We start from the raw sequence: 24,069 nt of genomic DNA, 5'->3' as shown, positions 1-24,069 counted from the left end.
CCTACACCCTTAATTACGCAGATAAGTGCCAGCTTTTACACATTCCCATATGGACGTAGATTTTGTTTTCTCTGCAAAGATATGTTTTCTTTAGACTTAAGAGATGTTGGTTATGGTTATTCTATGGTTAAGTTTGAAATGGATGAGGACAGATGAAAAGTCATGAGTGAGGGTCTGTGGATGTTGTTTGATCACTGTTTGACAGTGAAAATTTGGACACCAGATTTTATCACTAAAGTTGACTCTATTAATAGCATGCTTGTTGCATTCATTTTCTTAGTTTGAATATGATTTTCTATGCTGAAAGTTTTCTTCTTGGACTATTGTAGGTAGTGTGAAGTGGATATGAACACACTCAATGTTTGAGAGAAGTAGATTTGCACATGTATGCGTTTAAATAAATCTTACAAAGTTGATAGTGAATGAAGTTTGTATTAAGAATTACTGGTATCATATTCAATATGAAAGTCATCGTCTTTTATGTCCAGTCTATGGTTGTTATGGCCATTTTGGCCAAGAATGTAAGGTTGCTCCAACAGCTTTAAGTGATGGTAGTGTTAACGACGTAATTATAGTTGGAGAACCTGTTCACCTTTAATAATAAGTTTTCTATTTTATTTGAAAGAAATCACAATGATGTTAGTGTTAATATTTATATGTTAGATAGGTTCCTTCAACCATCAAACGTCTTAGGAACTACTACTGGGTCTACCAGGAGCACCCAACATACGCAAGTCTATCAAGAACATATTACTAGGAAGTCAATCCTAAATTGCATACTCTTAACATGGCCCAATTATTAGACAATGTCGAGTACTCAATTCAAAATGAAAAGTCTTGGAAATAAAACACCCAATATTTAACCTTCCAATTCAGGCCTGAAGCTACTATTATGAACTGCTTGAATAAGGCATTGGTGGATAGCATGTGGAAATTGGCTTTTCATAAGACCTACCTAAACAAACTTTGTTGAGTCAAATCTGATCACTCTCCACTCTTGCTCTCTTTTTTTAATGTGGAAGATGAGCATCATCGGAGACCTTGGCGTTTTATGGCAAGTTGGCCTCGATTTAAGACTTTGAAGGAATTGTCAATTCTGCTTGTCATAGAGATGAGCATGAGGTGGTTGATAACCTTATTCAACTTCACCTAAATTCCAAGAATTCAATAAAATATTTTAAAGAGGAAATAACATGCAGAAGGCAAACTTGTAATATATTGAGATAATGAAACAAGAGGATTGCTTTGATTTCAAAATTTTAGGGACCAATGCTTAAAATCTGGTGATCATAATACAATTTTTTTTTCCACCCAAACCATTGTTTGGAGGCATAGGAATAAGATTCTTAGCTTGACCTTGGAATATGGTTTTTAATGTTGTGACCTTGAAGTCCTTAAGACAGAAGTTCTAAATTATTTCAAGTCAAAATTTGGTTCCTCTATTGTTAACTCCAGCTTTAAAATTCTTTTTTGACATAATCCTACGTTAAACGAAATTGCTTTTTAAGCTCTCATAGCTCCTATTTCTAAAGAAGAAGTCAGGTTTGCAGTGATGTGTATGAAATATTTTAAGGCCATCGGGCCGATTGGGTATCAACCTTTTTTCTATAAAGAATACTAACATGTCATTGGAAATGATGTTTGGAAGCTAGTTAGTGATACCTTCTTCAATAGATTTTCGGATAATCGTATCACAACAATTCAAATTATTCTCACTCCAAAGGTTTTTCGTCCCATGAGCCTTTGCAATATTACCTTCAAAATTATTTCAACGGTTCTAGTTCATAAACTTTGAACTTTCTTGAATGATCTTGTAAGTCCTCATCATTCTTCCTAATAAGCCTTTTGGGAGAATTTCATTGTTACTCAAAAGATGGTTCATCACATGCATAAATTCGAAACTTAGTTTCTTCGTTATTTGGTGTTTAAGGACTTTGTCTTTCTCTATTTTTTTATACTTTTAATATTTAATAAAATTTAACTAAAAATTATAAAAATACAAAAAATGTTAATTTAAGTGAAAAAAAAAAGAGAACTAACTAATTTTTAAAATTTTTGATAAATTTTAAGGTGTTGCTAATAAGCCTCAAGGTAATGTCGGGGTGTCGCTTTTGTAACAGAGTATTACTGTTGGCAGTCCATAAACTTCATACTCTTCAATTAGCATTGGATTCGCATCATGTAATTTAACAACCGTTAATCTGTATTTGTATTCCTGTAATTTAATCATGTAAGAGAATCCTTAAGAACCCAAACAACTTCTAAGAATATAATCTTTGCAATTCAAATCTTGTAGCGCTACTGTCCCCGCGTTGAGCAGCAATTACCGAAAGCTTTGTTAAGTTAAAGTTTTAAACTAGAAAACAAGAAAAAAGAAATCTGAATGATTCGATTTCGAAAGCAGGAACAGGAGAGAAAGAGATAGAGTAGTAAACGTATACCATTATATTATCGACAAAGTGAAAAAAAGAAGGTGAGGACAGTTATTGTGGAATAACTTCAAAAAGTTATTGTGATCATAAATTAGCAAACTCTTTAATACCATGGACATGTCATGAAGTAAATATGAGAGCAGTTGTACATATTCTGAGAGTCTAATTGTTATCCAATTATAGTTATCTTAAAATTAGCATCTGACTCGGATCTAAATTCAAAGAACTCTTATTTGACTAACTACATTTTTGCTAATCCAAACAATGGATATGTATGGTCTGTTTTAATCAAACGTCCACCCAAAAAGAAGGCATGAAAGACAAACATAGCAAAAAAGTAGCAATTCAAACTTATTTTCAGTGGCCATTTTTCAAGACATGAATAACAACTCCCCCTATAAAATCACCAATTTTTTTTGTTGTCAAATAAGTTGTTTCATTGTTATAGAACTGTTTGGTCTGTTTGATATTTTATCATTAGTAATTACTGACACTATAAAAGGAATTATTATTTACAATTTGATATTGAGACAAAGAAAAAGAAAAACTAAAACAAATAAGACGACATAGCTAAGATAAAATATTTTGAACGATGGCTGGTGGAACTTTTGTTGCTTCTACAAATGGAAGGCAACATGAGGGCAAAGTTACAGTATTCGTATTAGTTACATGTTTTGTAGCGGCTATGGGTGGTTTACTTTTTGGTTATGATCTTGGAATCACAGGAGGAGTGACTTCTATGGAACCATTCCTAATCAAATTTTTTCCTGGAGTTTATAAACAAATGAAAGATGATACCGGTCATCATAGTCAATATTGCAAATTTGACAATCAGCTCCTTACTTTATTCACCTCTTCCTTGTATTTAGCAGCATTAGTAGCTTCTTTCTTTGCTTCTACAACCACAAGATTGATGGGGCGCAAAATTTCAATGTTTTCAGGAGGCTTATTTTTTCTTGTTGGTGCAGTATTAAATGGTCTTGCTGTAAATATCGAGATGCTTATCATAGGTCGTATATTACTTGGTCTCGGCGTGGGATATTGTAATCAGGTAAATACTAGAATCATTGTTAATGCTTTCAAGATTTACTATATGAATGTAGAATAATATTCCATGATTAATTGCTTTTAATTATTTTTTTTATTCTTAACAGTCTGTACCAGTATATTTGTCTGAAATGGCTCCGGCAAAGATTAGAGGTGCACTCAACATGGGATTTCAAATGATGATCACAATTGGCATCTTAATTGCAAACCTTATTAACTATGGGACTGCCAAACTAGAAAGTGGATGGAGAATTTCTCTGGGTGTTGGTGCTGTTCCTGCAATCATGCTATGTGTTGGATCACTGTTCTTAGGTGACACACCTAATTCCTTGATTGAAAGAGGCCAAAGGGAATTAGCTAAGAAAATCTTACAAAAGATTCGTGGCATTGATAATGTTGATGATGAGTTCCAAGACCTCATTGATGCATGTGAGGCAGCTAAACAAGTGGAACACCCATGGAAGAACATTACACAGCCTAAATACAAGCCTCAACTCACTTTTTGCATATGGATTCCATTTTTCCAGCAACTTACTGGCATTAATGTTATTATGTTTTATGCACCCGTTCTCTTCAAAACTTTGGGTTTTGGAGGCGATGCTGCCCTTATGTCTGCAGTTATCACTGGATTTGTTAATGTGGCTGCTACTTTTGTTTCCATATTCACTGTGGATAAGTTTGGAAGAAGACTTTTGTTTCTCGAAGGTGGCATCCAAATGCTTATTTGTCAGGTGAAAACTTCAACTTCAATTAAAACTATATTTATCTATCTTTGTCTCTCTTTCTCTCGAGTGTGTATATATATATACACACACACTAAGACTAATTTAATGGTTTTAATAATTGTTCGTAGGTTGCCGTTGGAATTATGATTGCACTGAAATTTGGTGTGACCGGCAATGGCTCTTTTAGCAAAAGTGAAGCTGACCTTCTCTTGTTCTTCATATGTGCATATGTTGGAGCATTTGCATGGTCTTGGGGTCCACTTGGGTGGCTAGTACCCAGTGAAATATGTTCTCTGGAGACTCGATCTGCTGGTCAAGCCATTAATGTTGCCGTAAATATGTTGTTTACCTTTGCTATTGCTCAAGTTTTCCTAACCATGCTTTGTCACTTGAAGTTCGGCCTTTTCCTCTTCTTTGCTGGATTTGTGATCATCATGACTATTTTCATTGCCTTATTCTTGCCGGAGACTAAGAACGTCCCCATTGAAGAAATGAATAAAGTGTGGAAATCACATTGGTTTTGGGCACAGTTTGTTGGTGATGGTAATAATGATAAGAAGATCAATGATGTTTAAAGTTGAATATTGAATGTGTATCATGTTGATCTTCTAAGTTGAATATCAATGTATATTATCACATGAAATAAAAGTGAAAATTCAAAGTGATTCAATTATTATTATTTTTATTATTATTGACATTGTTACTGCATTTTCATTAACTTTAAATTTCATAAACCTTATATTGAGAAAAAAAAAATTACACCTAAAAATCCGAGTACAGTATGCCTATTTTTACATATTTGTGTAAAGGAAGAAAAGATAAAGATTTTTTTATCTCATTCTTCTCACCCTCACTGGTACGTAAGGATTTGGTAGACTTTGGGAGCATTTAAAAACATTATTATTACTTCTTTGACTTAATTTGTCACTCAATTATTCTTATCATAACCGATTCTCAAAGTAAAGTAAAAGATATAAACAAAAATAACAATATATGAAATCAGTCACTTGAAATGTATTAGTTTAAGACAGTTGAAATGGAATAAATTGAAACAAAAATATTCCAAAGAAAATATTTAAAATAATCTAAAGGGTTAACAAAATAGAATAATAAATAACCATGTTCAAAGTAATAACTTTATTTTATTATATAAGAATAAATTTAAAAAGTATAAATATATAATAAATATATTTAACATTCCAATTCACGCATAAAGCTACTATTATGAACTGCTTGGATAAGGTATTGGTAGTTAGCGTGTGAAAATTGGCTTTTCATAAGACCTACATAAACAAACTTTGTTGAGTCAAATCTAATCACTCTCCACTCTTGCTCCCTTTTTTTTTTATGTGGAAGATGAGCATCATCGGAGACCTTGGCGTTTTATGGCAAGTTAGCCTCGATTTAAGACTTTGAAGGAATTGTCAATTCTGCTTGTCATAGAGATGAGCATGAGGTGGTTGATAACCTTATTCAACTTCACCTAAATTCCAAGAATTCAATAAAATATTTTAAAGAGGAAATAACACGTTGAAGGCAAACTTAAAGGGTATTCAGCTATAGCTTGAGAATTATCTTTACCTAGCATTCTAAAGTTTAAAACCAACCTCCAAAAAGAATATATTGAGATAATGAAACAAGAGGATTACTTTGATTTCAACATTTTAGGGACCAATGCGTAAAATCTGGTGATCATAATACAATTTTTTTTTTCCACCCAAACCATTGTTTGGAGGCATAGGAATAAGATTCTTAGCTTGACCTTGGAATATGGTTTTTAATGTTGTGACCTTGAAGTCCTTAAGACAGAAGTTCTAAATTATTTCAAGTCAAAATTTGGTTCCTCTATTGTTAACTCCAGCTTTAAAATACTTTTTTGACATAATCCTACGTTAAACGAAAATGCTTTTTAAACTCTCATAGCTCCTATTTTTAAAGAGGAAGTCAGGTTTGCAGTGATGTGTATGAAATATTTTAAGGCCATCGGGCCGAATGGGTATCAACCTTTTTTCTATAAAGAATACTAACATGTCATTGGAAATGATGTTTGGAAGCTAGTTAGTGATGCCTTCTTTTTAGAAATTGATACAAATTTCTAGAATAGTCTAGAAAAATACTAGGAAAAATATAGAAAAAACTATTTAGATCTTTTATTTTGTAGATATTTCTAGAGAGTGTTCTAGAACATTGTAAATCTTCAAATTTCAAGATACTTCTAGAAGAAAGTTCTAGAATATTAGATCACTCAAACTTAATGGAGGAGGATGCCTATAAATAGGCAAGCCATCCCATTGTAAATGATATGAAAAAGAAGTAATCAAGACATCAATTCTCTATCTCTTGAGTCTTTTACTAAAACTTCTTCAACTTCCATTTTCAACTATTCCTACTAACATTTCAACTATCTTACTCATCTCACTTACACCAAAAACTATTAGTGGCATTAGAGCTACATTCGGTCATCTACTGGGCGTAGAAATATTACCATATTATTTCTTCGAAATTAAAATAAACCATTTCCAAAAATTTCCTAACCCATGGCTAGCAATACTCAACCATCATCTCTTCCCGCCCCCATTTTCAATGGCGAAAATTATGATTTTTGGAGCACAAAAATGAAAACATATTTCACTTTCCAAGATTTGTGGGATATTATGGAAGAAGGATTCACTACTCCCTCAGACATATCATCCCTTACTGCAACTCAAAGAAAAGAATTGAAGGAGAATAAACAAAAAGATTCGAAGGTCATGTTTACTCTACAACAAGCTGTGACTAACGCAATTTTCCAAGAATAATGAGAGCTACAACAGTCAAAGAAGCATGGAGTACGCTGCAGGAGGAGTTTGAAGGAAGCGAAAAGGTACGCGCTATAAAACACCAAACTCTACGACGAAAGTTTGAATTATTAAAAATGAAAGAGTTTAAGACTGTCAAGGATTACTACTTCAAAATAAAAGAAATGGTTAATCAAATGAGAGCTTACGGAGAAAATATTCTTGACAAAAAAGTTGTTGAGAAATTACTTATTACAGTTCCCCGTAAGTATGATCCAATTGTCACCACTATTGAGCAAACAAAGGACCTATCTACTCTATCAGTGACAGAGTTGGTAGGGTCCCTTGAAGCTTATGAGCAAAGGTTAAAAAGGCATGATGAGGACTCAATAGACAATGCCTTTCAATCAAAGCTCAAATTATGGTCTCATAATAAAGGGAATGAAGCAAGACAGAATAATGGAGAAACTTCTAAAAATAAAGAGAATTCTAGAAATTTCTCTAGAAACAATCAAGATAAATATCCTCCATGCAGCATCTGTAAGAGGACAAATCATGCTAAAGAAGAATGTCGGTATCATGGAAAACCACAATGTCGACACTGCAAGAAATATGGACATATGGAAAAGTATTATCACAATAAAAACAAGTATCAAGCAAATTTCGCTTAAGAGGATGATCGAGAACCACATCTTTTCTATGTTACCCAAGATTCCAGTACTGAAACAAGCGGAAATTGGTACTTGGATAGCGGCTGCAGCAATCACATGGCCAAAGATATAAACATCTTTAAGGATATCAATGAATCCATCAAAGTGAAAGTTCGAATGGGGAACGGTACTATCGCTGAGTCAAAAGGCAGAGGCACTGTTATGGTGGAGACAAAAAAAAGGTACGAAACTTATTACTGATGTCTTACTAGTCCCCAACCTCAAGGAAAATCTCTTGAATATTGGCCAAATGATGGAGAAAGGTTATTCTCTTCACTTCAAAAGGGACACATGTAAGATATATGACAGCAAAAAGTAAGAGATTTGCCAAGTAAAGATGGAGAAAAGAAATCAAAATTTTCCAATAAGCTTTCAACAAGGCACAAATATTGCCATGAAAGCAGAAGTTGCTACTTCACGACTTTGACATCGAAGATTTGGCCACTTCAATACTCATGCCTTAAAACTTCTACATAAAAAGAATATGATGAAGGATCTTCCATGTCTTGAAGAAAATAATGAAGCTTGTGAAGGATGTCTCTTTGGCAAGCAACATCGACTCCCATTTTCTACTGGGAAAGCTTGGAGAGCAAAAGACTTATTGAAACTTATTCATACAGATATTTGCGGACCAATGCGGACACCATCACTTCATGATAACAGGTATTTTATCCTTTTCATCAATGATTTTTCTAGAAGGACTTGGGTCTACTTCATCAAAGCAAAGTCAGAAGTCTTTGGAATATTCAAGAAGTTTAAGGCCCTTGTCGAGAAGCAAAGTGGTAAACAGATAAAAGTATTAAGACGTGATCGTGACAAGGAGTATACCTCTCAAGAGTTTGATAAATTCTGTGAAGATGAAGGCATTCAGCGACAACTTACTGTCACATATACTCCACAACAAAATGGAGTAACTGAGAGGAAAAATTGCACGGTAATGGAGATGGCTATATCTATGGTAAAGGAGAAAGAATTGTCAAATACCTTCTGGGCTGAAGCATGTTATACTGCTGTCTACATACTTAACAGATGTCCAACTAAGGTTGTCCAAGATAAAACTCCAATTGAAGCTTGGAGTGGGCAAAAACCATCAACAAAACATCTAAGAGTTTTTGGATCAATTTGCTACATACACATTTCAGAAGAGAAGAGACACAAACTAGAAGACAAAACCGTACGAGATATCTTCTTGGGATATAGCACACAGTCAAAAGGATATCGAGTCTACAACATGCAAACCAAGAAACTCACCATTAGTCGAGATGTTGAAGTTGATGAAAATGCTACTTGGAATTGGAAAGATGAAAAGGTTCAGAAAAATGTTTGCATACCAATGCAGCAACCTCAAGAAATTGAAGAAGTCTCAGGTGAGAATTTTTCACCTCCACAACATTCCTCACCAGAGTCTACTCCAAGACGAGTTAGATCTTTGGTGGATATATACGAGACTTGTAAACTAGCCATAACTGAACCCGAGAGTTTTGAAGCAACATCAAAACAAGAAGTATGGGTTAAGACAATGGAAGAAGAGATAAAAATGATTGAAAAAAAATAACACATGGGAGCTAGTAGATTACCCCACAGATAAAAATATCATTGAGGTAAAATGGGTCTATAAAACCAAGTTTAATCCTGATGGCACAATACAAAAGTACAAGACAAGGCTGGTAGCTAAAGGATACTCACAACAACCTGGAGTTGATTACAACGAGACATTTGCTCCAGTTGCACGCCTAGATACTATAAGAACCCTAATTGCTCTTGCTGCACAAAAAGGATGGAATATTTACCAACTAGATGTAAAATCTGCCTTTCTCAATGGCATTCTTCAAGAAAAAAATTATGTGGAGCAATCACAAGGCTTCGTCAACAAAGGTAATGAAGGTAAAGTACTAAGACTGAAAAAAGCTTTATATGGATTAAAGCAAGCTCCACGAGCATGGTACAGCAAAATTGATCAATACTTTGCAGACCAAGGATTCAGGAGGAGCAAATGTGAAGCAAGTTTATACACCAAGATCTAAGGTCAGTATGACATGCTCATTGTCTCCTTGTATGTAGATGATCTTATCTGCACAGGAAACAATGTGGAGATAATAGATAAGTTCAAAGAAGAAATGATAAAGACCTTCGAAATAACCGACCTTGACTTAATGAACTACTTCATCAGAATAGAGGTAAAACAAAAGAAAGAAAGAATATTTATCTCACAGAAGAAATACGTTGAAGCATTACTCAAGAAATTCAAGATGGATGGATGTAAGACTGTTGGCACTCCATTGGTGACAAATGAGAAATTGAAGAAAAATGATGGTGCACTGAAAGTTGATGCATCACGTTACAGAAGTTTGATTGGAAGCTTACTATATCTCACAGCCACACGACCAGACATAATGTATGCTGTAAGTCTTCTTTCAATATTCATGCAAAGTCCAAGCCAAATTCACTTTGGAACAGCAAAAAGAATCCTAAGATATCTACAAGGCACAAAGGAGTATGGTATATGGTACCAAACTATGAGCAATTCAAAGCTACTTGGCTACGTTGACAGTGACTGGGCAGGATTGATCGACGACATGAAAAGCACATCTGGTTATGCCTTTTCACTAGGATCAGGAATAATCTCATGGGCTTCAAAGAAGCAAGCAACAGTTGCACAATCAACAGCAGAAGCAGAATATGTGGCAGTTGCTGAAACTACAATTCAAGCAATATGGTTACAAAGAATACTTGAAGAAATGAGAGAAAAACAAAATGAGCCTATTACAATCTACTGCGACAACAAATCAGCTATAGTAATAACAAAGAATCCAGTGCATCATAGTAAAACAAAACACATAGCAATCAAATATCACTTTATCAGGGAAGGAGAATGAACTAAAGAAATCAAGCTCGAGTATTGCAGAACTGAAAATCAAGTTGCAGACATTTTTACTAAAGCACTAGTAAGACCAAAATTTGAATAGTTACACACGAAGCTTGGAGTTACAAAAATTTGCATCAAAGATGAGTATTAGAAATTAATACAAATTTCTAGAATAGTCTAGAAAAATATTAGAAAAAATTTAGAAAAAACTATTTAGATCTTCTATTTTGTATATACTTCTAGAGAATGTTCTAGAACATTGTAAATCTTCAAATTTTAAGATACTTCTAGAAGAAAGTTCTAGAATATTGGATCACTCAAACTTAATGTAAGAGGATGTCTATAAATAGGCAAGTCATCCCATTGTAAATGATATGAAGAAGAAGTAATCAAGACATCAATTCTCCATCTCTTGAGTCTCTTACTAAAACTTCTTCAACTATCATTTTTAACTATTTCTACTAACATTTCAACTATCTTACTCATCTCACTTACACAAAAAACTATCACTTCTTCAATAGATTTTCGAATAATCGTATCACAACAATTCAAATTGTTCTCATTCCGAAGGTTGATCACTTCCACCAAAGAATTAAAGATTTTCGTCCCATGAGCCTTTGCAATATTACCTTCAAAATCATTTCAACGGTTCTAGTTCATAAACTTTGAACTTTCTTGAATGATCTTGTAAGTCCTCATCATTCTTCCTAATAGGACTTTTGGGAGAATGTCATTGTTACTCAAAAGATGGTTCATCACATGCATAAATTCAAAGCTTAATTTCTTCGTTATCTGGTGTTTAAGGACTTTGTCTCTCTCTATTTTTTTTACATTTTTAATATTTAATAAAATTTAACTAAAAATTATAAAAATGTTAATTTAAGTGAAAAAAAAAAAGAACTAACTAATTTTTAAAATTTTTGATAAATTTTAAGGTGTTGCTAATAAGCCTCAAGGTAATGTCTGGGTGTCGCTTTTGTAACAGAGTATTACTGTTGGCAGTCCATAAACTTCATACTCTTCAATTAGCATTGGATTCGCATCATGTAATTTAACAACCGTTAATCTGTATCTGTATTCCTGTAATTTAATCATGTAAGAGAATCCTTAAGAACCCAAACAAATTCTAAGAACATAACCTCTGCAATTCAAATCTTGTAGCGCTACTGTCCCCGCGTTGAGCAGCAATTACCGAAAGCTTTGTTAAGTTAAAGTTTTAAACTAGAAAACAAGAAAAAAGAAATCTGAATGATTCGATTTCGAAAGCAGGAACAGGAGAGAAAGAGCTAGAGTAGTAAACGTATACCATTATATTATCGACAAAGTGAAAAAAAGAAGGTGAAGACAGTTATTGTGGAATAACTTCAAAAAGTTATTGTGATCATAAATTAGCAAACTCTTTAATACCATGGACATGTCATGAAGTAAATATGAGAGCAGTTGTACATATTCTAAGAGTCTAATATTGTTATCCAATTATAGTTATCTTAAAATTAGCATCTGACTTGGATCTAAATTCAAAGAACTCTTATTGACTACCTACATTTTTGCTGATCCAAACGATATGTACAGTCTGTATTAATCAAAGGTCCACCCAAAAAAAGGCATGAAAGACAAACATAGCAAAAAGGTAGCAATTCAAACTTATTTTTAGTGGCCATTTTTCAAGACATGAATAACAACTCCCCCTATAAAATCACCATTTTTTTTTTCAAACAGTGACAAGGGAAGAAGCATAAGGAGGAGGTGGGGAGTAAGGAGCTTGTAAATAGGGTTGTTTGTAAATATTTTATTGTAAATATTTAATCAAATTTAAGTATTTATCAACCTTATTTCAGTTCATAAATTTGTAAATATTTAGATTGTAAGATGGCAGGTGGAGCTTTTGTAAATACAGGAAAAACAAAACAATTTGATGGCAAGGTTACAACATTTGTGTTGGTTACATGCTTTGTGGCAGCCATGGGAGGCCTTCTCTTTGGTTATGATCTTGGAATAACAGGAGGAGTGACTTCCATGGAACCATTCTTAATAAAATTCTTCCCTGGTGTTTATAAGCAAATGAAAGATGATACCGGTCATCATAGTCAATATTGCAAATTTGACAATCAGCTACTTACTTTATTCACCTCTTCCTTATATTTAGCCGCATTAGTAGCTTCTTTCTTTGCTTCCACAACCACAAGATTGATGGGGCGCAAAATTTCAATGTTTTCAGGAGGCTTATTTTTTCTTGTTGGTGCAGTATTAAATGGTCTTGCTGTAAATATCGAGATGCTTATCATTGGTCGTATATTACTTGGTATCGGCGTGGGATATTGTAATCAGGTAAATACTAGAATCATTGTTAATGCTTTCAAGATTTACTATATGAATGTAGAATAATATTCCATGATTAATTGCTTTTAATTATTTCTTTTATTCTCAATAGTCTGTACCAGTATATTTGTCTGAAATGGCTCCGGCAAAGATTAGAGGTGCACTCAACATGGGATTTCAAATGATGATCACAATTGGCATCTTAATTGCAAACCTTATTAACTATGGGACTGCCAAACTAGAAAGTGGATGGAGAATTTCTCTGGGTGTTGGTGCTGTTCCTGCAATCATGCTATGTGTTGGATCACTATTCTTAGGTGACACGCCTAATTCCTTGATTGAAAGAGGCCAAAGGGAAGCAGCTAAGAAAATGTTACAAAAAATTCGTGGCATTGATAATGTTGATGAGGAGCTCCAAGACCTCATTGATGCATGTGAGGCAGCTAAACAAGTGGAACACCCATGGAAGAACATTACACAGCCTAAATACAAGCCTCAACTCACTTTTTGCATATGGATTCCATTCTTCCAGCAACTTACTGGCATTAATGTCATTATGTTTTATGCACCCGTTCTCTTCAAAACTTTGGGCTTTGGAGGCGATGCTGCCCTTATGTCTGCAGTTATCACTGGATGTGTTAATGTGGCTGCTACTTTTGTTTCCATATTCACTGTGGATAAGTTTGGAAGAAGACTTTTGTTTCTCGAAGGTGGCATCCAAATGCTTATCTGTCAGGTGAAAACTTCGACTTTAACCAAAACTGTATTTATCTATCTTTGTCATATATATATATACACACACACGAAGACTAATTTAATGGTTTTAATAATTGTTCGTAGGTTGCCGTTGGAGTTATGGTTGCACTGAAATTTGGTGTGACCGGCAATGGCTCTTTTAGCAAAAGTGAAGCTGACCTTCTCTTGTTCTTCATATGTGCATATGTTGGAGCATTTGCATGGTCTTGGGGTCCACTTGGGTGGCTAGTACCCAGTGAAATATGTTCTCTGGAGACTCGATCTGCTGGTCAAGCCATTAATGTTGCCGTAAATATGTTGTTTACCTTTGCTATTGCTCAAGTTTTCCTAACCATGCTTTGTCACTTGAAGTTCGGCCTTTTCCTCTTCTTTGCTGGATTTGTGATCATCATGACTATCTTCATTGCCTTATTCCTGCCAGAGACTAAGAACGTCCCCATTGAAGAAATGAATAAAGTGTGGAAATCACATTGGTTTTGGACAAAGTTTGTTGGTGATGTTAATAATGATCAGAAGATCAATGATGTTTAAAGTTGAATATTAAATGTGTATCATGTTGATATTCTAAGTTGAATATCGAAAGTATATCATCACATGAAATGAAAGTGAAAAATCAAAGTGATTCAATTATTATTATTATTATAGACATTGTTATTGCATTTTTATTAACTTTAAATTTCATAAACCTTACATCAAAAAAAAAAAATCACACCTAAAAATCCTAATATGCTGTGCCTATTTTCACATATTTGTGTAAAGGAAGAATAGATAAAGAATATTTTTTTCTCATTCTTTCCAGCCACACTAGTACATTAATGTAAGGATTTGGTAGAATTTAGGAGCATTTAAAACATTATTGTTAGTTCGTTGACTTAATTTGTTAACCCAATTGATTATTTTACAAAGGTTTCAATTATAATTATGCAAAGTAAAACTAATTATTTTGCTTATTATAACTAATTCTTAAAGTAAATTAAAAAATATAAATAAAAATAACGATAGATAGAATTAATCATTTAAAATGACTAGTAAATATTTTATACACCGCAACAATATTTAAAGTTCAAGCAAGTTATAAGAAAAATAAGTAAATTAAAAGAAAGGTACTCCAAAGAAATTTTTTTAACTTATCTAAAAGAATAACAAAAGGGATTAAGAATGATATTTTCTATAATTTATCTAACTACTATTTTGTCTTGTTAAATATTATTTTATTGTTTTTTTTTTTACAGTTACCTGAGTTTTTGTTTTTAATTAATATTATATTATTTAAAAGAAATTATATATATAAGATTTAATTTTTTAATAGCCCGTAAAAAGTATGGGTATTATGACAAATTACAAAAATGTCAAATAATGTCGTGAAGGCAATATGCTGTGAAATGTGGAGGAACTTAGAATATATGTATATATATATATATATATATATATTTTTTTTTTTTTATTGTAACAATACTCTATATTTATTTTTGTTATAAATATTACACGCATGAATTCATAAATTATTTATTCGTATAATAATAAATATATAATTTCACCACGTTCAGAAATAAATAACTTCTTTCAAAATAATTATGCTCGCCTAACTCGAAGCTTAAAATTGACATGACAAATATTCGCAAGATGTAAAACTCATAATAAATCAACATGAAAAATTGCTCACGAGAATGATGAAGCAAAAAATTCTATTATTTTTCCATTCTCTTCTACTTTAACTTTTATTTTAGATTTTGTCTCTTTATCTTTTTTTAATACAAAATTTATATCAATTTGATTTGCTTATGCAACGTTTCTAAATTTTAAGTTTTTATACCAATTTTTTTTTATTTAAGGTAAGTTTTTATTTTTTTTTCCATAGCTAATATTTCATGCTCTGCATTTTTTTGAAGGTATATAATTTTTTTACAATTCTTTGCAGGATAATTTTTCTTCAAATTATTATGTTTACCCGTTTTCAATAATAGTATTAGTGTTAATAATATCAAGAGAATATATGTCAATAATATACTCTGTAATACATTTTTTAAACACTCTTTAATATATTTTTTTAACACAATTTTAACTAAAATATAATAAATATCGTAAAACATTATGTAATTTTTTTAATTTAATAATATTTTTTCATAATTTTATTAAAGAACTAAGAATTCATCCTTGAAAAACAAGAGAGAGAGAGAGAGAGAGAGAGGGGGAAAGAAAGGGAGAAAACCTTCAGCAAAATCTTGCTTTAAATCATGCAGTATTTGCAGCTTCAGAAATGATATAGATTATACAAATGACTAAAAGTGTACAAACCTGTTTTTCAACAGAGAAATAGATCTGCTTCTGTATCGCACGTTTTGCAGAACAGGTGAGAATTTTGAGAAATATATATATATAATGGCTATGGAACTGATATGGATTCCAATAAAGCATCAAGATACTCTTTAAGTTTCGCTTTTGTAATTGCACCTTCCCTTCTGCTTTCAGGAACTTCTTCCCCGTTCTTGAAGAGTATCAATGTTGGCAATCCATAAACTTTATACTCTTCGATTAGCCGTGGATTCGCATCATGATCAATCTTAACAACCGCTAATCTCTCTTTATATTCCTGTAATTAAATCATATCACAAAAATTATTAAGAACCTCAACAGCTTCTAAGAGCACAATCTTTTATCAAATTCAACCTTCTAACGTTACTGTCACCGCATTGAGCAGCAATTACCAAAAGCTTTGTTAAATTAAAGTATTAAACTGTCAACATGTAAGAAAAACGAAATCTGAATGATTCGAATTTCGAAAGCAGGAACAGGAGAGAAAGAATTGAAACCTGAGCGAGGGATTCCATAGCGGGAGATATGAGACGGCAAGGACCGCACCAGTTAGCCACGAACTCAACAAGAACCGGACGGTTAGCCTTCAAGACCGTTTCTTGGAACTGGCTCTCATTGATCTCCGTAACCGCACCGCAAGTCACTGAAAATCGAGGAACCGCAGAAGAATAATTGCGGAAGCGGACAAGAACGGCGCTTCTTGTTCTTCTTTGAACCTGAGAAGGAGGAGGAGAGGAGAAGCTCTTTCTGGCCCACCAGTGTTGAGTGAGGGGAACCGTACGCAGCGGAACCTGAGGGAGAGGGAGTGACAATCTCGCCGTCACTGTGTCCATCTGTTCTGTTCTCAACGATTAACGAAACGAAACCCAATCGCAATTGGAATTGGAAAATGGGCGTTGCCCAAATATATAACTTCGCTAATTTGTGGCCACATATACACGAATAATTTCGTGACGTCATTTCAAGGCAATTCACGATTCAATTACGACTTCTTATCTTCGTTTTTGTCATATTCTTAATCCCTTTTGTTTCCGCAATTCACATGCTAATTACAATTATAATAATCCTAATATTAGCAAATCAGTCAATAATGTAATATCTACATCTTTTCGCACTTTCATTTTACATTTTTGTTTTATGATTTTTTCTCCTTATAAGTTAGAAAATCTCTTCTTTTTTTATAAACTCAGCATATCACTCGAGCATGTTTATTGTTGTTGATGTTGTGGGTTGATTCCAATTTGTTATATGGATTTTTTTTTGGGTGGTAATCAAATTTTTTAGCTTTTACTCAACAATTTATATTAAAGATCTCAATGTTTTAAAATAATATATTGTCACTTATTATTGGATGTTCCCAATACCTTAGTTTGAGTGTCTGCCTGCACAAATTTCACTCATATTATTCTTGTAATTAATTACTTAACATAATTTAATTAAATATTTTTTTTATAATATTTTATAATCAGAAAATGCAATGATATCTTTAAATAAAGTGTAGCTAATAACAAGTGACTCAGAGTATTTTGGTAGTAATAGGATATAGGATAGATATTAGAGGAAATTAGCATTTTTCAAAATGCAAGTATAGAGATATATATTAGAGTACTCTGTACAAACTAACAAAAAAAACCTTTATATAGACAATACACCTCAGAAGGAAGTTGTTTTCACAATGCATAGTAGTTTTAGCCCTTATACTTTAAATAGATTATATTGTTAGTTAATAGTCAAAATGTTTATCCTTTAGGAAAACATGTCTACGTAGGTCACGAGATATCTAAGAATTGTCTCTTATCTCAAATCTATACAAGATATCCGATGTATAGATATGCATTGACATCACATTAAAGAAATATAACTCTCAAGTTAGGATAATAATAGTGAGATATAACTAAAATAAGTTTTAAAAAAGTATTATATTGTCAAAAAGGTTGTCTCATTGTTATAGAACTATTTGCTCTGTTTGATATTTTATTATTAGTAATTACTGACACTATAAAAGGAATTATTATTTACAATTTGATACGTAGACAAAGAAAAAGAAAACTAAAACAAATAAGACGACATAGCTAAGATAAAATATTTTGAACGATGGCTGGTGGAACTTTTGTTACTTCTGCAAATGGAAGGCAACATGAGGGCAAAGTTACAGTATTCGTATTAGTTACATGTTTTGTAGCGGCTATGGGTGGTTTACTTTTTGGTTATGATCTTGGAATAACAGGAGGAGTGACTTCCATGGAACCATTCTTAATAAAATTCTTCCCTGGTGTTTATAAGCAAATGAAAGATGATACCGGTCATCATAGTCAATATTGCAAATTTGACAATCAGCTACTTACTTTATTCACCTCTTCCTTATATTTAGCCGCATTAGTAGCTTCTTTCTTTGCTTCCACAACCACAAGATTGATGGGGCGCAAAATTTCAATGTTTTCAGGAGGCTTATTTTTTCTTGTTGGTGCAGTATTAAATGGTCTTGCTGTAAATATCGAGATGCTTATCATTGGTCGTATATTACTTGGTATCGGCGTGGGATATTGTAATCAGGTAAATACTAGAATCATTGTTAATGCTTTCAAGATTTACTATATGAATGTAGAATAATATTCCATGATTAATTGCTTTTAATTATTTCTTTTATTCTCAATAGTCTGTACCAGTATATTTGTCTGAAATGGCTCCGGCAAAGATTAGAGGTGCACTCAACATGGGATTTCAAATGATGATCACAATTGGCATCTTAATTGCAAACCTTATTAACTATGGGACTGCCAAACTAGAAAGTGGATGGAGAATTTCTCTGGGTGTTGGTGCTGTTCCTGCAATCATGCTATGTGTTGGATCACTATTCTTAGGTGACACGCCTAATTCCTTGATTGAAAGAGGCCAAAGGGAAGCAGCTAAGAAAATGTTACAAAAAATTCGTGGCATTGATAATGTTGATGAGGAGTTCCAAGACCTCATTGATGCATGTGAGGCAGCTAAACAAGTGGAACACCCATGGAAGAACATTACACAGCCTAAATACAAGCCTCAACTCACTTTTTGCATATGGATTCCATTCTTCCAGCAACTTACTGGCATTAATGTCATTATGTTTTATGCACCCGTTCTCTTCAAAACTTTGGGCTTTGGAGGTGATGCTGCCCTTATGTCTGCAGTTATCACTGGATGTGTTAATGTGGCTGCTACTTTTGTTTCCATATTCACTGTGGATAAGTTTGGAAGAAGACTTTTGTTTCTCGAAGGTGGCATCCAAATGCTTATTTGTCAGGTGAAAACTTCGACTTTAACTAAAACTGTATTTATCTATCTTTGTCATATATATATATATATATACACACACGAAGACTAATTTAATGGTTTTAATAATTGTTCGTAGGTTGCCGTTGGAGTTATGATTGCACTGAAATTTGGTGTGACCGGCAATGGCTCTTTTAGCAAAAGTGAAGCTGACCTTCTCTTGTTCTTCATATGTGCATATGTTGGAGCATTTGCATGGTCTTGGGGTCCACTTGGGTGGCTAGTACCCAGTGAAATATGTTCTCTGGAGACTCGATCTGCTGGTCAAGCCATTAATGTTGCCGTAAATATGTTGTTTACCTTTGCTATTGCTCAAGTTTTCCTAACCATGCTTTGTCACTTGAAGTTCGGCCTTTTCCTCTTCTTTGCTGGATTTGTGATCATCATGACTATTTTCATTGCCTTATTCTTGCCGGAGACTAAGAACGTCCCCATTGAAGAAATGAATAAAGTGTGGAAATCACATTGGTTTTGGGCACAGTTTGTTGGTGATGGTAATAATGATAAGAAGATCAATGATGTTTAAAGTTGAATATTGAATATGTATCATGTTGATCTTCTAAGTTGAATATCGAATGTATATCATCACATGAAATGAAAGTGAAAAATCAAAGTGATTCAATTATTATTATTATTATAGATATTGTAATTAACTTTAAATTTCATAAATCTTGCATTTAGAAAAAAATTTACACCTAAAAATCTTAGTATTTGAAATTTAAAAAGTGTTACATTAATCACTAAACTTAAGCACATTTAATAAATATTGTTGAGTATTTGTGTTTAAAAATTAAAATTTTTTACAAATATAGAAATAAAAAATTAAATTGATATTTTTTAAAATTTAGTAGTATATTTTAATGCTTACTATATCCTAAACTCAAAGTTTTATTATGATATTTAAGAGTATAAACATAATTTTATCAAAATTAGTTTTATTCAATTTTAAATTAAACATAAATTTAAAGACATAAACGTGTTATATGTATAATAATAAAAAGAAAATATATTTTTCTTTTGATATTACAAATTTAACTATAAAATTTATTTATTTTAATAAATTACACAAAAATTATTGGAATAACTTGTGATTAACTCTTGAAGAGGGATCTCAAGTACCATATGAATTATATTGAATTAAGAGAAGCGCCGGTAAAATTACAGCGAAAGGAAGAGAGATTGGGTTGATGTTGTGTCTGATGGCATTGCCGAGCCAGAGATCCAAACTCAAACTCTCTGTTCTTTGCTCTGTTTTGTCGAAATTGCCTTATTCCACAATAACACGTTGTCTTTCTCATTCTCATTCTGATGATTCCACAATAGCCGTGGTGGATACCCTCATCTCCATCTTCACCAAACATCCCAACGGCAACACCACCGAACTGAACCGTTTCGCACCAATTCTCACTCCTCATCTCGTTGAGTCCGTTCTCACGCGCCTCCGCAGTTGGAAACTCGCCCACTCGTTCTTCCACTGGGCTTCACATCAACACCACCATGGCTATCGCCACACTTGCTACACCTACAACGCCGTTGCTTCCATCTTCTCGCGTTCCAACCAACCCGTTCCTCTCAAAGCCCTTGCCACAGACATCGCTGAATCCACGAGTTGTTCCTTCACCCCTGGCGCGTTGGGATTCTTCATTCGCTGCTTGGCCAGTGTTGGGCTTGTTCAAGAAGCCAACCAGCTGTTTGATGAAATGAGAGAGAAGGGTCTTTGCGTTCCCAATGATTACTGTTACAACTGTTTGTTAGAGGCTATATCCAAGTCTGGTTCCGTTGATTTGATGGAGATGAGGTTGAAAGAAATGAAGGGGTTTGGGTGGGAGGTTGATGAGTTCACGTTGACCCCTGTGATGCTAGTTTATTGCAATGCTCGTAGGTTTGATCAAGCTTTGAGTGTTTATCATGTGATGCAGGAGAAGGGTTGGGTTGATGAACGTATTTACTCTATACTTGTCTTGTCTTTTACCAAGTGGGGTGAGGTGGATAAGGCCTTTAGGTTGGTGGAGAGGATGGAGGAGCGTGGAATGAGACTGAATGAGAAGACTTTTTGTGTTTTGATTCATGGGTTTGTGAAAGAATCTCGTGTTGATAAGGCCCTTCAGTTGTTTGATAAAATGCTTCGGGATGGTTTCACTCCTCATATTTCCTTGTTTGATGTTCTCATTGGAGGACTGTGCAGGAATAAAGACACTGGTAAAGCTTTGAGCTTGCTTTTGGAAATGAAGGAGCTTGGCGTTGTGCCAGATATTGGAATTTTTACCAAGTTGCTATCGTCTCTTTCGGACAGAAGTATGATTGCCAAGTTACTCGAAGAAGTTCCGGAAGAGGAAGGGGATCAAACTCTTGTCTTGATTTACAATGGTGTTTTGACTGGTTATGTTAATGAGGGGTTGATGGATGAAGCCTGTCACCTTCTTCAAATGATGGTTCAAAGTAAATCCGGTGCTAATGCTCAGATGGATACTTTCTTGAAGGTCAAGAGATTGGTTTCTCCGAATACCGCTTCCTTTAGCATTGTGATTGATGGCTTACTGAAAAATGGTCAGTTGGACCTTGCCCTGAGTCTCTTCAATGAAATGAAACAACACGTTGGTAAACCAAATGTTTTGATTTACAACAATCTGATTAATGGTCTCTGCAATTCCAACAGATTGGAGGAAAGCCTTGAGCTCTTGCAAGAGATGAAAGAATCAGGAATTGAACCAACTCATTTCACCTATAACTCAATATATGGATGCCTGTGTAAAAGAAAGGATGTTTCGGGAGCCACCGATATGTTGAAGGAGATGCGTGTTTGTGGGCATGAACCGTGGATAAAAAATTCCACCTTTCTTGTCAAAGAGCTAAGTGATCACGGGAGAGCTGTAGAAGCATGTAAATTTCTCAACACCATGGTCCAACAAGGTTTCCTTCCTGATATAGTTTCCTATTCTGCAGCAATAGGTGGCTTGATCAAGATTCGAGAAGTGGATCGAGCATTGAACTTATTCAAGGATTTGTGTTCACGTGGCCGTTGTCCTGATGTGGTTGCTTTTAACATACTGATGAGAGGGCTATGTAAGGCAAACAGATTCACAGAGGCTGAAGATTTGCTGGATGAGATTGTAGTGAAAGGTCTTTCTCCCTCGGTTGTGACTTACAATCTGCTCATAGATAGTTTGTGCAAAAATGGTTCGGTGGATAAGGCTATGACATTCCTTTTCAAAATGTCTCGAGAAGACAGGGAACCAAATGTCATTACATACACAACTTTGGTAGACGGATTTTGCAGAGTAAAAAGGCCTGATGATGCTCTCTTAGTCTGGAATGAGATGGAAAAAAGAGGTTGTTCTCCCAATCGAATTGCTTTTATGGCACTTATTTATGGTCTTTGCAAATGCTGCAGGCCGAGTGCAGCCCTCCATTACTTACGTGAGATGGAACAGAGAGAAATGAAAGCTGACTCGTTCATTTATATTGCATTGCTAAGTGCTTTTCTATCTGATCTTGATTTGACCTCTGCATTTGAGATTTTTAAGGACATGATTGATTCAGGGTTTTTTCCAGAACCCCATGATAAAAATTACTCCATTGTAATGGACGCAATAGAGAAATTTTCTATGGATCACGGAACATTTTCAGGTATCCAAGTACTAATGGAAGAGGGGAAAATTCCTACACATTGTTTGTGAACTGTTGGAAGTGATAGATTAACAAAATGGAGTTGGACGACACCATTTTTGCCATACTGCTAAAGGAAGTAGATGTTACATGTCAAATTGATGGATTGAGACGACAAATGTGCAGACAAACCCCTCTCCTACACCCTACTGATGATTTGCCTACAAAGAGAACGTGAGCTCTGGAATTTCAAGATACATGCTGCTTGTCAAGTTGGTGGATTGACAAAGAAATCAAGTAAAGGAGAAATTACACCATTGAGATTACGCAACATATCAAAATTTTACGATTTTAAAAAAATAAAAAACTGTATACGTGCGCAATCTCAACGGTCAGCACCACATGATCCCGGGACTCCAAGTGAAGAGGAAAAAGATTCGTATGAACAATTTTTACAGCTATAACGACCCTTTCATAAATTTCCTTTTTTTTATATAGGTGGCATATAGGTTTATAGCCCTGTGCAACCTTGCTTTTCTCAGGAGTTCTTTGGGAGGGAGGCTGTGAAGGGAGAGGGAGGGGAGATTTTTATTTTTATTTTTTCAATTAAGAGAACAATAATTGTGACATTAAATTTATGTTAATACATTGTTTTATTTTTATTTTTAAAAATAAGAATATTTATTAAAAATAATTTTTTTTCTTTTTTCGACAAAGTTAACTCCCAATCTTAAACATATCATAAAATGAAGGGTAAAAAAGGTATGTAAACAAAATGGTACAACTCCAGCACTGTGGTTATAATCTTTTGTCCTTGAGGTAAAAATGTCTTGTCCTCTGGTACGTACTCTTAGATATAAATGAGAAATTTGATAAGTCGTGCTACGATTCTTAAAATTGCACATATATTTGACAGGAATGTCTTCATTCTAATTAGATGATTTGCGCAGAAACAAAACATTAACTGGGAACCTAATGAAGCAATACTTACAAAGCTGGGGAAACTTGTAACAAACCTGCAAATATCGGGTTCAATTATTTTATGAAAATACCTCCAGAAAAAGTGCTATCTCAATCGTGTCATTACAGCCATTGGAGATCTGTATTGCAGCAATCAGAGTCCCCTATCGCCAAAGCTCTGCAACTAAAATACAGTATGCTTCCCCCAAACCCCAAGGATGCAACAATAAAGACAGTGAACCAAGAACT

The 24,069-nt window shown here is 33.9% G+C and overlaps 5 protein-coding genes across 5 annotated transcripts; 4 read left to right on the top strand and 1 right to left on the bottom strand.

The window, feature by feature from the left end:
• The first annotated feature begins 3,024 nt into the window (after nt 1-3,024).
• Nucleotides 3,025-4,779, top strand: LOC113871931 (sugar transport protein 10-like). Its single transcript, XM_027509023.1, has 3 exons — nt 3,025-3,483; nt 3,587-4,210; nt 4,333-4,779. Exons 1-3 carry the CDS (start codon nt 3,025-3,027, stop codon nt 4,777-4,779), a joined length of 1,530 nt encoding a protein of 509 aa, XP_027364824.1.
• Nucleotides 4,780-12,426: 7,647 nt separating this feature from the next.
• Nucleotides 12,427-14,163, top strand: LOC113871930 (sugar transport protein 10-like). Its single transcript, XM_027509022.1, has 3 exons — nt 12,427-12,885; nt 12,989-13,612; nt 13,717-14,163. The coding sequence occupies exons 1-3, from the start codon at nt 12,427-12,429 to the stop codon at nt 14,161-14,163; spliced, it is 1,530 nt and encodes a 509-aa protein (XP_027364823.1).
• A 1,325-nt stretch (nt 14,164-15,488) lies between these two features.
• LOC113872942 (thioredoxin X, chloroplastic) lies at nt 15,489-16,837 on the bottom strand. The gene is made up of 2 exons (XM_027510845.1): nt 16,443-16,837; nt 15,489-16,222 (listed from the first exon to the last, which is right to left on the bottom strand). The coding sequence occupies exons 1-2, from the start codon at nt 16,776-16,778 to the stop codon at nt 16,016-16,018; spliced, it is 543 nt and encodes a 180-aa protein (XP_027366646.1). The 5' UTR covers nt 16,779-16,837; the 3' UTR covers nt 15,489-16,015.
• A 1,202-nt stretch (nt 16,838-18,039) lies between these two features.
• Nucleotides 18,040-19,780, top strand: LOC113871929 (sugar transport protein 10-like). Its single transcript, XM_027509021.1, has 3 exons — nt 18,040-18,498; nt 18,602-19,223; nt 19,362-19,780. Exons 1-3 carry the CDS (start codon nt 18,040-18,042, stop codon nt 19,778-19,780), a joined length of 1,500 nt encoding a protein of 499 aa, XP_027364822.1.
• Nucleotides 19,781-20,413: 633 nt separating this feature from the next.
• LOC113870785 (putative pentatricopeptide repeat-containing protein At5g08310, mitochondrial) lies at nt 20,414-23,519 on the top strand. Its single transcript, XM_027507243.1, has one exon. The coding sequence runs from the start codon at nt 20,442-20,444 to the stop codon at nt 22,929-22,931; it is 2,490 nt and encodes an 829-aa protein (XP_027363044.1). The 5' UTR covers nt 20,414-20,441; the 3' UTR covers nt 22,932-23,519.
• The last annotated feature ends 550 nt before the right edge of the window (nt 23,520-24,069 follow it).

Source organism: Abrus precatorius, unplaced genomic scaffold (genome assembly GCF_003935025.1).
Source record: "Abrus precatorius isolate BTA unplaced genomic scaffold, Abrus_2018 Scaffold7, whole genome shotgun sequence".
Lineage (NCBI taxonomy): Eukaryota > Viridiplantae > Streptophyta > Magnoliopsida > Fabales > Fabaceae > Abrus > Abrus precatorius.
The sequence above is the reverse complement of the archived record's forward strand: the minus strand, read 5'-3'. Positions and strand labels throughout refer to the sequence as shown.

Bases quoted from the DNA above. Each gene is read 5' to 3' on its own strand.
- LOC113871931 (XM_027509023.1), top strand. From the start codon at position 3,025: ATGGCTGGTGGAACTTTTGTTGCTTCTACAAATGGAAGGCAACATGAG. The intron at 3,484-3,586 runs GTAAATACTAGA...TATTCTTAACAG, and splicing joins GCGTGGGATATTGTAATCAG to TCTGTACCAGTATATTTGTC. The intron at 4,211-4,332 runs GTGAAAACTTCA...AATTGTTCGTAG, and splicing joins TCCAAATGCTTATTTGTCAG to GTTGCCGTTGGAATTATGAT.
- LOC113871930 (XM_027509022.1), top strand. From the start codon at position 12,427: ATGGCAGGTGGAGCTTTTGTAAATACAGGAAAAACAAAACAATTTGAT. The intron at 12,886-12,988 runs GTAAATACTAGA...TATTCTCAATAG, and splicing joins GCGTGGGATATTGTAATCAG to TCTGTACCAGTATATTTGTC. The intron at 13,613-13,716 runs GTGAAAACTTCG...AATTGTTCGTAG, and splicing joins TCCAAATGCTTATCTGTCAG to GTTGCCGTTGGAGTTATGGT.
- LOC113872942 (XM_027510845.1), bottom strand. From the start codon at position 16,778: ATGGACACAGTGACGGCGAGATTGTCACTCCCTCTCCCTCAGGTTCCG. The intron at 16,223-16,442 runs GTTTCAATTCTT...ATTTAATTACAG, and splicing joins CTATGGAATCCCTCGCTCAG to GAATATAAAGAGAGATTAGC.
- LOC113871929 (XM_027509021.1), top strand. From the start codon at position 18,040: ATGGCTGGTGGAACTTTTGTTACTTCTGCAAATGGAAGGCAACATGAG. The intron at 18,499-18,601 runs GTAAATACTAGA...TATTCTCAATAG, and splicing joins GCGTGGGATATTGTAATCAG to TCTGTACCAGTATATTTGTC. The intron at 19,224-19,361 runs AGGTGAAAACTT...TGATTGCACTGA, and splicing joins CATCCAAATGCTTATTTGTC to AATTTGGTGTGACCGGCAAT.
- LOC113870785 (XM_027507243.1), top strand. From the start codon at position 20,442: ATGTTGTGTCTGATGGCATTGCCGAGCCAGAGATCCAAACTCAAACTC.